Consider the following 13,293-nt stretch of genomic DNA (forward strand, 5'->3'; position numbering starts at 1 on the left):
CATTTACCTATACCAACGTCCCTTCTTGTTTGGACTTAGAAATTTTCAATTGAATACACGTTGACTTACCTTGGTCTATAGGATTCTCATTTACCTATACCTACGTTCCCTCTTGTTTGGACTTAGAAATTTTCAATTGAATACACGTTGACTTGACTTGGTCTATAGGATTCTCATTTACCTATACCTACGTCCCCTCTTGTTTGGACTTAGAAATTTTCAATTGAATACACGTTGACTTACCTTGGTCTATAGGATTCTCATTTACCTATACCTACGTTCCCTCTTGTTTGGACTTAGAAATTTTCAATTGAATACACGTTGACTTGACTTGGTCTATAGGATTCTCATTTACCTATACCTACGTCCCCTCTTGTTTGGACTTAGAAATTTTCAATTGAATACACGTTGACTTACCTTGGTCTATAGGATTCTCATTTACCTATACCTACGTTCCCTCTTGTTTGGACTTAGAAATTTTCAATTGAATACACGTTGACTTGACTTGGTCTATAGGATTCTCATTTACCTATATCCACATCCCCTCTTGTTTGGACTTAGAAATTTTCAATTGAATACACGTTGACTTACCTTGGTCTATAGGATTCTCATTTACCTATACCTACGTCCCCTCTTGTTTGGACTTAGAAATTTTCAATTGAATACACGTTGACTTACCTTGGTCTATAGGATTCTCATTTACCTATACCTACGTCCCCTCTTGTTTAGACTTAGAAATTTTCAATTGAATACACGTTGACTTGACTTGGTCTATAGGATTCTCATTTACCTATACCAACGTTCCCTCTTGTTTGGACTTAGAAATTTTCAATTGAATACACGTTGACTTGACTTGGTCTATAGGATTCTCATTTACCTATACCAACGTTCCCTCTTGTTTGGACTTAGAAATTTTCAATTGAATACACGTTGACTTGACTTGGTCTATAGGATTCTCATTTACCTATACCTACGTCCCCTCTTGTTTAGACTTAGAAATTTTCAATTGAATACACGTTGACTTGACTTGGTCTATAGGATTCTCATTTACCTATACCAACGTTCCCTCTTGTTTGGACTTAGAAATTTTCAATTGAATACACGTTGACTTGACTTGGTCTATAGGATTCTCATTTACCTATACCAACGTCCCTTCTTGTTTGGACTTAGAAATTTTCAATTGAATACACGTTGACTTGACTTGGTCTATAGGATTCTCATTTACCTATACCAACGTCCCTTCTTGTTTGGACTTAGAAATTTTCAATTGAATACACGTTGACTTACCTTGGTCTATAGGATTCTCATTTACCTATACCTACGTTCCCTCTTGTTTGGACTTAGAAATTTTCAATTGAATACACGTTGACTTGACTTGGTCTATAGGATTCTCATTTACCTATACCAACGTCCCTTCTTGTTTGGACTTAGAAATTTTCAATTGAATACACGTTGACTTACCTTGGTCTATAGGATTCTCATTTACCTATACCTACGTTCCCTCTTGTTTGGACTTAGAAATTTTCAATTGAATACACGTTGACTTGACTTGGTCTATAGGATTCTCATTTACCTATATCCACATCCCCTCTTGTTTGGACTTAGAAATTTTCAATTGAATACACGTTGACTTACCTTGGTCTATAGGATTCTCATTTACCTATACCTACGTCCCCTCTTGTTTGGACTTAGAAATTTTCAATTGAATACACGTTGACTTACCTTGGTCTATAGGATTCTCATTTACCTATACCTACGTCCCCTCTTGTTTAGACTTAGAAATTTTCAATTGAATACACGTTGACTTGACTTGGTCTATAGGATTCTCATTTACCTATACCAACGTTCCCTCTTGTTTGGACTTAGAAATTTTCAATTGAATACACGTTGAGATGACTTGGTCTATAGGATTCTCATTTACCTATACCAACGTTCCCTCTTGTTTGGACTTAGAAATTTTCAATTGAATACACGTTGACTTGACTTGGTCTATAGGATTCTCATTTACCTATACCAACGTCCCTTCTTGTTTGGACTTAGAAATTTTCAATTGAATACACGTTGACTTGACTTGGTCTATAGGATTCTCATTTACCTATACCAACGTTCCCTCTTGTTTGGACTTAGAAATTTTCAATTGAATACACGTTGACTTGACTTGGTCTATAGGATTCTCATTTACCTATACCAACGTCCCTTCTTGTTTGGACTTAGAAATTTTCAATTGAATACACGTTGACTTACCTTGGTCTATAGGATTCTCATTTACCTATACCTACGTCCCTTCTTGTTTGGACTTAGAAATTTTCAATTGAATACACGTTGACTTGACTTGGTCTATAGGATTCTCATTTACCTATACCAACGTTCCCTCTTGTTTGGACTTAGAAATTTTCAATTGAATACACGTTGACTTGACTTGGTCTATAGGATTCTCATTTACCTATACCAACGTTCCCTCTTGTTTGGACTTAGAAATTTTCAATTGAATACACGTTGACTTGACTTGGTCTATAGGATTCTCATTTACCTATACCAACGTTCCCTCTTGTTTGGACTTAGAAATTTTCAATTGAATACACGTTGACTTGACTTGGTCTATAGGATTCTCATTTACCTATACCAACGTCCCTTCTTGTTTGGACTTAGAAATTTTCAATTGAATACACGTTGACTTGACTTGGTCTATAGGATTCTCATTTACCTATACCAACGTTCCCTCTTGTTTGGACTTAGAAATTTTCAATTGAATACACGTTGACTTGACTTGGTCTATAGGATTCTCATTTACCTATACCTACGTCCCCTCTTGTTTGGACTTAGAAATTTTCAATTGAATACACGTTGACTTGACTTGGTCTATAGGATTCTCATTTACCTATACCAACGTTCCCTCTTGTTTGGACTTAGAAATTTTCAATTGAATACACGTTGACTTGACTTGGTCTATAGGATTCTCATTTACCTATACCAACGTTCCCTCTTGTTTGGACTTAGAAATTTTCAATTGAATACACGTTGACTTGACTTGGTCTATAGGATTCTCATTTACCTATACCAACGTCCCTTCTTGTTTGGACTTAGAAATTTTCAATTGAATACACGTTGACTTGACTTGGTCTATAGGATTCTCATTTACCTATACCAACGTTCCCTCTTGTTTGGACTTAGAAATTTTCAATTGAATACACGTTGACTTGACTTGGTCTATAGGATTCTCATTTACCTATACCAACGTTCCCTCTTGTTTGGACTTAGAAATTTTCAATTGAATACACGTTGACTTGACTTGGTCTATAGGATTCTCATTTACCTATACCAACGTTCCCTCTTGTTTGGACTTAGAAATTTTCAATTGAATACACGTTGACTTGACTTGGTCTATAGGATTCTCATTTACCTAAACCTACGTCCCCTCTTGTTTGGACTTAGAAATTTTCAATTGAATACACGTTGACTTGACTTGGTCTATAGGATTCTCATTTACCTATACCAACGTTCCCTCTTGTTTGGACTTAGAAATTTTCAATTGAATACACGTTGACTTGACTTGGTCTATAGGATTCTCATTTACCTATACCAACGTCCCTTCTTGTTTGGACTTAGAAATTTTCAATTGAATACACGTTGACTTGACTTGGTCTATAGGATTCTCATTTACCTATACCAACGTTCCCTCTTGTTTGGACTTAGAAATTTTCAATTGAATACACGTTGACTTGACTTGGTCTATAGGATTCTCATTTACCTATACCAACGTTCCCTCTTGTTTGGACTTAGAAATTTTCAATTGAATACACGTTGACTTGACTTGGTCTATAGGATTCTCATTTACCTATACCAACGTTCCCTCTTGTTTGGACTTAGAAATTTTCAATTGAATACACGTTGACTTGACTTGGTCTATAGGATTCTCATTTACCTATACCAACGTCCCTTCTTGTTTGGACTTAGAAATTTTCAATTGAATACACGTTGACTTGACTTGGTCAATAGGATTCTCATTTACCTATACCTACGTTCCCTCTTGTTTGGACTTAGAAATTTTCAATTGAATACACGTTGACTTGACTTGGTCTATAGGATTCTCATTTACCTATACCTACGTCCCCTCTTGTTTGGACTTAGAAATTTTCAATTGAATACACGTTGACTTGACTTGGTCTATAGGATTCTCATTTACCTATACCTACGTTCCCTCTTGTTTGGACTTAGAAATTTTCAATTGAATACACGTTGACTTGACTTGGTCTATAGGATTCTCATTTACCTATATCCACATCCCCTCTTGTTTGGACTTAGAAATTTTCAATTGAATACACGTTGACTTACCTTGGTCTATAGGATTCTCATTTACCTATACCTACGTCCCCTCTTGTTTGGACTTAGAAATTTTCAATTGAATACACGTTGACTTACCTTGGTCTATAGGATTCTCATTTACCTATACCTACGTCCCCTCTTGTTTAGACTTAGAAATTTTCAATTGAATACACGTTGACTTGACTTGGTCTATAGGATTCTCATTTACCTATACCAACGTTCCCTCTTGTTTGGACTTAGAAATTTTCAATTGAATACACGTTGAGATGACTTGGTCTATAGGATTCTCATTTACCTATACCAACGTTCCCTCTTGTTTGGACTTAGAAATTTTCAATTGAATACACGTTGACTTGACTTGGTCTATAGGATTCTCATTTACCTATACCAACGTCCCTTCTTGTTTGGACTTAGAAATTTTCAATTGAATACACGTTGACTTGACTTGGTCTATAGGATTCTCATTTACCTATACCAACGTTCCCTCTTGTTTGGACTTAGAAATTTTCAATTGAATACACGTTGACTTGACTTGGTCTATAGGATTCTCATTTACCTATACCAACGTCCCTTCTTGTTTGGACTTAGAAATTTTCAATTGAATACACGTTGACTTACCTTGGTCTATAGGATTCTCATTTACCTATACCTACGTCCCTTCTTGTTTGGACTTAGAAATTTTCAATTGAATACACGTTGACTTGACTTGGTCTATAGGATTCTCATTTACCTATACCAACGTTCCCTCTTGTTTGGACTTAGAAATTTTCAATTGAATACACGTTGACTTGACTTGGTCTATAGGATTCTCATTTACCTATACCAACGTTCCCTCTTGTTTGGACTTAGAAATTTTCAATTGAATACACGTTGACTTGACTTGGTCTATAGGATTCTCATTTACCTATACCAACGTTCCCTCTTGTTTGGACTTAGAAATTTTCAATTGAATACACGTTGACTTGACTTGGTCTATAGGATTCTCATTTACCTATACCAACGTCCCTTCTTGTTTGGACTTAGAAATTTTCAATTGAATACACGTTGACTTGACTTGGTCTATAGGATTCTCATTTACCTATACCAACGTTCCCTCTTGTTTGGACTTAGAAATTTTCAATTGAATACACGTTGACTTGACTTGGTCTATAGGATTCTCATTTACCTATACCTACGTCCCCTCTTGTTTGGACTTAGAAATTTTCAATTGAATACACGTTGACTTGACTTGGTCTATAGGATTCTCATTTACCTATACCAACGTTCCCTCTTGTTTGGACTTAGAAATTTTCAATTGAATACACGTTGACTTGACTTGGTCTATAGGATTCTCATTTACCTATACCAACGTTCCCTCTTGTTTGGACTTAGAAATTTTCAATTGAATACACGTTGACTTGACTTGGTCTATAGGATTCTCATTTACCTATACCAACGTCCCTTCTTGTTTGGACTTAGAAATTTTCAATTGAATACACGTTGACTTGACTTGGTCTATAGGATTCTCATTTACCTATACCAACGTTCCCTCTTGTTTGGACTTAGAAATTTTCAATTGAATACACGTTGACTTGACTTGGTCTATAGGATTCTCATTTACCTATACCAACGTTCCCTCTTGTTTGGACTTAGAAATTTTCAATTGAATACACGTTGACTTGACTTGGTCTATAGGATTCTCATTTACCTATACCAACGTTCCCTCTTGTTTGGACTTAGAAATTTTCAATTGAATACACGTTGACTTGACTTGGTCTATAGGATTCTCATTTACCTAAACCTACGTCCCCTCTTGTTTGGACTTAGAAATTTTCAATTGAATACACGTTGACTTGACTTGGTCTATAGGATTCTCATTTACCTATACCAACGTTCCCTCTTGTTTGGACTTAGAAATTTTCAATTGAATACACGTTGACTTGACTTGGTCTATAGGATTCTCATTTACCTATACCAACGTTCCCTCTTGTTTGGACTTAGAAATTTTCAATTGAATACACGTTGACTTGACTTGGTCTATAGGATTCTCATTTACCTATACCAACGTCCCTTCTTGTTTGGACTTAGAAATTTTCAATTGAATACACGTTGACTTGACTTGGTCAATAGGATTCTCATTTACCTATACCTACGTTCCCTCTTGTTTGGACTTAGAAATTTTCAATTGAATACACGTTGACTTGACTTGGTCTATAGGATTCTCATTTACCTATACCTACGTCCCCTCTTGTTTGGACTTAGAAATTTTCAATTGAATACACGTTGACTTGACTTGGTCTATAGGATTCTCATTTACCTATACCTACGTTCCCTCTTGTTTGGACTTAGAAATTTTCAATTGAATACACGTTGACTTGACTTGGTCTATAGGATTCTCATTTACCTATACCTACGTCCCCTCTTGTTTGGACTTAGAAATTTTCAATTGAATACACGTTGACTTACCTTGGTCTATAGGATTCTCATTTACCTATACCTACGTTCCCTCTTGTTTGGACTTAGAAATTTTCAATTGAATACACGTTGACTTGACTTGGTCTATAGGATTCTCATTTACCTATACCAACGTCCCCTCTTGTTTGGACTTAGAAATTTTCAATTGAATACACGTTGACTTGCCTTGGTCTATAGGATTCTCATTTACCTATACCAACGTCCCCTCTTGTTTGGACTTAGAAATTTTCAATTGAATACACGTTGACTTGCCTTGGTCTATAGGATTCTCATTTACCTATACCAACGTCCCCTCTTGTTTGGACTTAGAAATTTTCAATTGAATACACGTTGACTTGCCTTGGTCTATAGGATTCTCATTTACCTATACCAACGTCCCCTCTTGTTTGGACTTAGACATTTTCAATTGAATACACGTTGACTTGACTTGGTCTATAGGATTCTCATTTACCTATACCTACGTTCCCTCTTGTTTGGACTTAGACATTTTCAATTGAATACACGTTGATATGACTTGGTCTATAGGATTCTCATTTACCTATACCTACGTTCCCTCTTGTTTGGACTTAGAAATTTTCAATTGAATACACGTTGACTTGCCTTGGTCTATAGGATTCTCATTTACCTATACCTACGTCCCCTCTTGTTTGGACTTAGAAATTTTCAATTGAATACACGTTGAGATGACTTGGTCTGTAGGATTCTCATCTACCTATACCTACGTCCCCTCTTGTTTGGACTTAGAAATTTTCAATTGAATACACGTTGACTTGACTTGGTCTATAGGATTCTCACCTACCTATACCAACGTCCCCTCCTGTTTGGACTTAGACATTTTCAATTGAATACACGTTGATATGACTTGGTCTATAGGATTCTCATTTACCTATACCTACATTCCCTCTTGTTTGGACTTAGAAATTTTCAATTGAATACACGTTGAGATGACTTGGTCTATAGGATTCTCATTTACCTATACCTACGTCCCCTCTTGTTTGGACTTAGAAATTTTCAATTGAATACACGTTGACTTGACTTGGTCTATAGGATTCTCATTTACCTATACCTACGTCCCCTCTTGTTTAGACTTAGAAATTTTCAATTGAATGCACGTTGACTTGCCTTGGTCTATAGGATTCTCATTTACCTATACCAACGTCCCCTCTTGTTTGGACTTAGAAATTTTCAATTGAATACACGTTGACTTGACTTGGTCTATAGGATTCTCATTTACCTATACCAACGTCCCCTCTTGTTTGGACTTAGAAATTTTCAATTGAATACACGTTGACTTGACTTGGTCTATAGGATTCTCATTTACCTATACCAACGTCCCCTCTTGTTTGGACTTAGAAATTTTCAATTGAATGCACGTTGACTTGCCTTGGTCTATAGGATTCTCACCTACCTATACCAACGTCCCCTCTTGTTTGGACTTAGAAATTTTCAATTGAATACCCGTTGAGATGACTTGGTCTATAGGATTCTCATTTACCTATACCTACATTCCCTCTTGTTTGGACTTAGAAATTTTCAATTGAATACACGTTGAGATGACTTGGTCTATAGGATTCTCATTTACCTATACCTACGTCCCCTCTTGTTTGGACTTAGAAATTTTCAATTGAATACACGTTGACTTGACTTGGTCTATAGGATTCTCATTTACCTATACCAACGTCCCCTCTTGTTTGGACTTAGAAATTTTCAATTGAATACACGTTGACTTGCATTGGTCTATAGGATTCTCATTTACCTATACCAACGTCCCCTCTTGTTTGGACTTAGAAATTTTCAATTGAATACACGTTGACTTGCCTTGGTCTATAGGATTCTCATTTACCTATACCAACGTCCCCTCTTGTTTGGACTTAGAAATTTTCAATTGAATACACGTTGACTTGACTTGGTCTATAGGATTCTCATTTACCTATACCAACGTCCCCTCTTGTTTGGACTTAGAAATTTTCAATTGAATACACGTTGACTTGCCTTGGTCTATAGGATTCTCATTTACCTATACCTACGTTCCCTCTTGTTTGGACTTAGAAATTTTCAATTGAATGCACGTTGACTTGCCTTGGTCTATAGGATTCTCATTTACCTATACCAACGTCCCCTCTTGTTTGGACTTAGAAATTTTCAATTGAATACACGTTGACTTGCCTTGGTCTATAGGATTCTCATTTACCTATACCAACGTCCCCTCTTGTTTGGACTTAGAAATTTTCAATTGAATGCACGTTGACTTGCCTTGGTCTATAGGATTCTCATTTACCTATACCAACGTCCCCTCTTGTTTGGACTTAGAAATTTTCAATTGAATACACGTTGACTTGACTTGGTCTATAGGATTCTCATTTACCTATACCAACATCCCCTCTTGTTTGGACTTAGAAATTTTCAATTGAATACACGTTGACTTGACTTGGTCTATAGGATTCTCATTTACCTAAACCTACGTCCCCTCTTGTTTGGACTTAGAAATTTTCAATTGAATACACGTTGACTTGACTTGGTCTATAGGATTCTCATTTACCTAAACCTACGTCCCCTCTTGTTTGGACTTAGAAATTTTCAATTGAATACACGTTGAGATGACTTGGTCTGTAGGATTCTCATCTACCTATACCAACGTCCCCTCTTGTTTGGACTTAGAAATTTTCAATTGAATACACGTTGACTTGACTTGGTCTATAGGATTCTCATCTACCTATACCTACGTCCCCTCTTGTTTGGACTTAGAAATTTCAATTGAATACACGCTGGTATTATTTTAAATTAAGGCCCGTCTCACGTCCATATATAAGAAAATAATTTTTTTGTAGATTTAGGTGTGCTAAAACCGAATCTTAAAACCGTTTCCGTCGCAAAAAAATGATTTTCATGATATGAAGAAATTAGTTTTTCGAAAAGTAGTTGATCAGTTTCCATGTAAATTTAACTTAAAATGAGCACCCACTTTCTGGCCACCTTATAGATTTCCCCCACTCTATATCTGTGCCTAAATCAAAACGCAGATTCCATGAACAAAGCTTCTTTCTTAGAACTGCACGCCTGTGGAACTCTGTTCCGTCTGCCTGCTTCCCTCCGGACTACAACTTGGATGTCTTCAAGTCCAATGTTAACAAATTCCTAATGAACCGCCCCCTTAAGTAAACATTTCAGCAAATCTCCTCACTAACGTAATGTACTTGCAATAACCCTTATCCCTGAGTGGCTTCCGGGCCTTTATAAGTGGTGATCACTGTGTAAAAAAAAAAAAAAAAAAAAAAAAAAAGGTCGGTGTTTGGTCCGTCCTCTCTGCTTCTGTTGTCGTAAATCAAAGGATTCTTCAGCACTGATCAGGAGTACTGGTTAGATATTATGAAACAATGGCATAAACATTTCATAGATCAATTCTTCAGAAGTAGATGAATCTGTCATTGATGGCCACAAAAAGATCATGGAATTGGATGATTTGTCGACAAGAAAAGAAAAAGATCTTATATTGACCAGATCAACCCAGGCAAAGCACCTGGTTTGCAGAAGGAGAGAACATAAAATCAGCTCGTATTATTTAGATTCATCTTGAGTGTGATTTTCACGTTTCAGTCGATGTAACCTCCGACCTTCTTTAGGTGTATCTTGTCAAACTCGGGAATGTTTCTGGCGAACTCAGGAATTTGGACATAATTTCAAGTGGAACCCTTTATTTACTTCATAGGGGTAGCATGTTCTTGTTCCATCAGCCATGACTGGATAGTAACTCGCTATTAGGACCTCTATCCAGTCAAGAAAAAAAGTGTCCTCCAGATCTAAAATGCACAAATGCTCAACAATTATCGAAAAATAAAAACTATCTAGAAGATTCAGCAAACATGACAGCTGAAAGCCGACTCCAAATTTGCGACCCACATAAAACCATGCTGGGTGTATTAATGTCTCATGATGACGTGTTGCACTTGAAAATTTGGAGAGAAAGTGGTCTGGTATTGGCAGGTAAATGTCTTTATAGTGCCTGCCTGCTTCTTCGGGACTGATCACCGTATTCGAGCGCGACGGAGTGTAAACATAGTTCCTTTGCTTTTATGCATGCGTGTGGTCACATTCACAACGTCGTGTTCCTACGCGTTTTTAATAAGGCAGAGATGTTTCAAAGTGGTGATCGCTGGAAATGTTCCTGCCTGTTAAAAAAATTTAAAAAACAAAGATTGTGATTTTTTTTTTTTACCCCTGCAATGGCATTAGCCAGTAACGTCTTTCCGCAGCCTGGAGGTCCATGGAGTAAAAGACCTCGTGGAGGAGTGACACCCAGCTGACGATGGATCTCTGGATGTTTCATGTGGACCAGAATTTTGCATATATCCTAGAAAGATGAAAATAACAAAAAAAAAAAAAAAATATCTTATTATATTTAGTTGTACAGGTCCGATGTTACCTGGGAACAAGTTGTGTTACAAATAAAACGTTTAAAAGAGAAAAGGGCATCCACCACTAGATTACGAAGTCTGTTTTAAACTCTGTCAAGGCATAATAAGGTCTTTCTAGCATCTCCTGCCTCCTCCCTTGAGGCTTGCATTTACTAATATCCGCGGGCTTAGAACTAACTTAGATGATGTTGAGTCATTTCTCCTTGTAAACACCCCGGATATCTTAGCATTAAGTGAAACTAACCTTCACTCCTCCATTCCCTCTAACCACTTTAACATGCCTAGTTATCTCCCACTCTACCGTAAGGATTCGGACAGACATATGCATGGACTTGGAGTCTATATTCGTAACACCCTCCCCCTGACTAGAGAAATAAAACTAGAATCAGAGGACCAGGCCTTTATGTGCTTCAGACTAAATATGCAACACAATATTAGCTACTTGTATTTTCTCTACCGCTCTCCCTCAAACCAAGACTGTACCCTAATAAACAAAGTCTCAGACAGCATAGATATAGCACTCTCCCTCGATACTAGCGCACAAATACATGTATTTGGTGACTTCAATGTCCACCACAGTAACTGGCTAGGATTCTCTAATCACACAGATGTAGCTGGTAGCGCAACACATAGCTTCTCTTTATCCCATTCCCTATCTCAGTTGGTTACATTTCCAACACGTTTCCCAGGCCAGCACGATCAACATGCCTCACTTCTAGATCTCTTTCTGACAACGGTTCCCAATGACTGTATAACAAATGCCCACAGCCCACTCAGAAATGCTGATCACGCTGTGATAATGGTAAAAATCAGCCTAAATTCTCGCCCTAAAACTGAAGACCCACTACTCAAAACAACGAGGTATTACAAAAAGGCTGATTGGGAAGCCATCAGGGAGCTCATCAGAGATGCCCCATGGCAAAATATCTTTACTCTTCCAGCGAAACAGTGTGCAAATGAGACCACTGAATGGTTCAAAACTGCTATTGAAACACATGTTCCCGCACGGAAATTCTATAGCAAGCCCCACTCTCCCCAATGGTTTACTTCTGCTTGTGCAGCTGCCATATGTCAAAGGCAGCATGCGTTCCGCAGATTCAACTGACATAAGTCCAGCTCAAACAAACAGAAGTTTATAGAAGCTAGAAATAATTGTAAGAGAATGATAGAGACAGCTAAGACAGATTACTCTGAAACCACCAGAAAGCGCATCGTTAAGCGTAGTTAATAATGGGCAGTCAACTATTCCCCCATTAACAAACAATCATGAGGTTGCTTGCACGGCAACTGACAAGGCTAATCTGCTTGCCAGTCGGTTTGCCTCAAACTCCACACTGAACTCGGTACACCACTCACTCCCTGATTTTCCTCTGCGAACAGACGCCACACTAGACGATTTGAAAATCACCCCTTCTCAGGTACATGCTATTATAAAAAACCTAGACACCTCAAAAGCATGTGGACCAGATCTCATCCCGGCTGTGCTATTAAAAAAATGCTCTGCCGTGGTTGCTCCAGTTCTCTCCAAACTTTACAATAAATGCCTTAACGAATCTTGTTTTCCCGACTGCTGGAAAACTGCCTCTGTAGTACCAGTCTTCAAGAATTCTGGTGAAAGAACTGACCCACTAAATTATCGCCCCATTAGCCTCCTCCCGCTTTTCGCCAAAATATTTGAGTCCTTAGTTAATCAAGCCCTAGTCCAGCACCTAACAGCTGCTAAACTCCTGACTGACAAACAATATGGATTCAGGCAAGCCCGTTCAACAGCAGATATCTTAACTGTAGTTTCTGAACGTATATACCGTTCATTGGATAAAACAGGGGAGGGTAGAGCGGTAGCCCTCGATATATCTAAGGCTTTTGACAGGGTATGGCACGATGGTCTCCTAAGGAAAATTAGATCATATGGAATCACTGGAAGAATTCATAAAGTAATTAAATCCTTAAGTAATAGAAAAATCAAAGTTGTCCTCGACGGTCGTACATCCAAACAATATGACATAAATGCGGGAGTACCTCAGGAGTCTATCCTTGGACCTCTATTATTCCTGATATTCATAAATGACCTCCCTGATAAAATTGTTTTGGAGATGGGTATATT

At 37.6% G+C, this 13,293-nt stretch overlaps 1 protein-coding gene across 2 annotated transcripts in view; it reads right to left on the minus strand.

Annotated features, from left to right (window-relative positions):
- Window positions 1-10,452: 10,452 nt before the first annotated feature.
- Window positions 10,453-13,293, minus strand: part of LOC145271032 (nuclear valosin-containing protein-like) — a 41,202-nt gene continuing 38,361 nt past the window's right edge. For both annotated transcript variants that reach the window (XM_080126587.1, XM_080126586.1), the window contains one exon: window positions 10,453-11,125. In XM_080126587.1, the coding sequence (XP_079982713.1) occupies window positions 10,913-11,125 (213 nt within the window). In that variant the 3' untranslated portion in view covers window positions 10,453-10,912. The remainder of the gene's footprint in view (window positions 11,126-13,293) is intronic.

The sequence above is a fragment of the Euprymna scolopes genome, chromosome 46, assembly GCF_053919585.1.
Source record: "Euprymna scolopes isolate OS-2025 chromosome 46, ASM5391958v1, whole genome shotgun sequence".
NCBI lineage: Eukaryota > Metazoa > Mollusca > Cephalopoda > Sepiida > Sepiolidae > Euprymna > Euprymna scolopes.